General features: G+C 34.0%; 1 protein-coding gene across 1 annotated transcript in view; it reads left to right on the top strand.

Annotated features, from left to right (window-relative positions):
- LOC107728301 (myopalladin-like) overlaps positions 1-2,061 on the top strand; it is a 25,165-nt gene that overhangs the window by 17,389 nt on the left and 5,715 nt on the right. Inside the window, exons 16-18 of the mRNA XM_016538428.1 lie at positions 739-960; positions 1,687-1,836; positions 1,917-1,993. Of these exons, the coding sequence (XP_016393914.1) occupies positions 739-960; positions 1,687-1,836; positions 1,917-1,993 (449 nt within the window). The remainder of the gene's footprint in view (positions 1-738; positions 961-1,686; positions 1,837-1,916; positions 1,994-2,061) is intronic.

Consider the following 2,061-nt stretch of genomic DNA (forward strand, 5'->3'; position numbering starts at 1 on the left):
TTTTTATCTCACAATCCAAGTTTAAATCTCACAATTCTGCCTTTTTTTTCTTAGAATCAGGAGTTTAAATCTTGCAATTCTGAATTTTTTTTTCTCAGAATTCTGAGTTTAAATCTTGCAGTTCTGTATTATTTGTTTTTGGCATGGGATAAAAAAAAAAAAAATGCTAAATGCGACTTTTTATCTCACAATTCTGAGTTTATATTTCACAATTCTCACTTTTTCTCCAAGAATTACCAGAAAAAAAGTGTCTTAGTTGTGAGTTTAAAAAAAAGTCACAATTACCTTTTTTTTTTTTTTCTCTCCGCTTTTTAAAAATTCTTTGCTGGAAATAAGCTTCCATAAGAACATGATGTTTTGGGGACTATTTTACTTGAAATAATTCAGTCTATGTTATATTGTTACATTATCTCCACAATATATTGTAATTGGTTTACATGTTGTCAGATGTGTCATGCAAACATACAAGTTCACTCTGATGTGATCTGGTACCATTTATCAGATATTTCTGTGTTTGTTTGTTTATTGTTAATTTTAGACATAACTGTGATCAGTTTGATTGTCTAATTATGCGACTGTACTGGAAACTTTAACATTCGGGTAGCAACTGTGTGCAATGTTTCCAAAGAACCTGGAAAACCTTTTTCAAAGCTTCTTTAATTAGTATGAAAACATAAATGGGGCACATTCACAAATGATCTCAGATAATAAGTTGATTCGTAATGATGTGTTTTGTAGGAATACAAGGTGTCGAGCTTTGAGCAGAGGCTAATGAGTGAGATCGGGTTTCGTTTGGAAAGAACTCCAGTTGAAGAGTCGGACGATGAAGTTCAGCACAATGAAATTCCCTCTGGAAAATGCATCGCACCCATCTTCAACAAGAAACTGAAGCACTTCAGAGCTGTGGAAGGGATTCCGGTCACATTTACCTGTAAAGTTGTTGGAATTCCAATTCCTAAAGTGAGTTTTTGACAGCCTGAGATTTTATTGTAATGCATGCTCAGAAAATAACACTTTTATTGTGTTCACTACCATTCAAGGTTTGGGGTTGGTAAGACTTTTTTTTGTTGTTGGTGTTTTTGAAATTAGTCTCTTCTGCTCACAGAGGCTGCATTTATTTGATCAAAAATGCAGTAAAAATTGTGACATATTTAAACAATTTAAAATACCTGTTTTCTACGTGAGTCTATGTTAAAATGCAATTTATTTCTGTGATGCGCAGCTGTATTTTCAGCATCATTACTCCAGTCTTCAGTGTCACATGATCTTCAGAAATCAGTATAATATGCTGATTTGCTGCTCGAGAAGCATTTCTGATTATTATCAATGTTGAAAACAGTTGTGCTGCACAATATTTTTGTGGAAACTGTGATACATTTTATCTTTCAGGATTCACAGATGAATAGAATGTTGAAAAGAACAGCATTTATTTGAAATCTTTAGTAACATTATAAATGTCTTTACTGTCACTTTTGATCAATTTAATGCATCCTTGCTGAATAAAATTACTAATTTCTTTTAAATAGCTGAAAAATCCTGGTTAGTGTGTGTAGATTAAATAATTAATCATTACTATTTTCTAAATAATTTATGTTTCCTATACAGTTGATATTAATTTCAATCTTCAAGCATGTATATTGTCCAAACTACTTGTTGATGGACTTTTATTTTGTACTTTTCACACAGGTTTACTGGTTTAAGGATGGAAAGCAGATTTTGAAGAAAAACGAGCACTATAAGAAGATCAGAGAGGGTGATGGGACGTGTTCATTACACATAGAAGCCGTCACAAGTGACGATGACGGCAATTATACAGTCATGGCAGCGAATCCACAGGTAACATGCTGGAGAAAATCATCAGAAACGACTGTGAATTGTAGTTTAAATGACAGTCAAGCCTGTTTTCATGTCCACAGGGTAGAATAAGCTGCTCTGGCCATTTGATTGTCCAAACGGGTCCCGTGCGAAACCGGACCATGGTTCACTCGCAGAGGTGAGTCGGATCAAGTTTTCATACATATATACACTGCCGGTCAAAAGTTTGGGATCAGTAAGACTTGT

Source organism: Sinocyclocheilus rhinocerous, unplaced genomic scaffold (assembly GCF_001515625.1).
Source record: "Sinocyclocheilus rhinocerous isolate Xijiao unplaced genomic scaffold, SAMN03320098_v1.1 scaffold247, whole genome shotgun sequence".
Lineage (NCBI taxonomy): Eukaryota > Metazoa > Chordata > Actinopteri > Cypriniformes > Cyprinidae > Sinocyclocheilus > Sinocyclocheilus rhinocerous.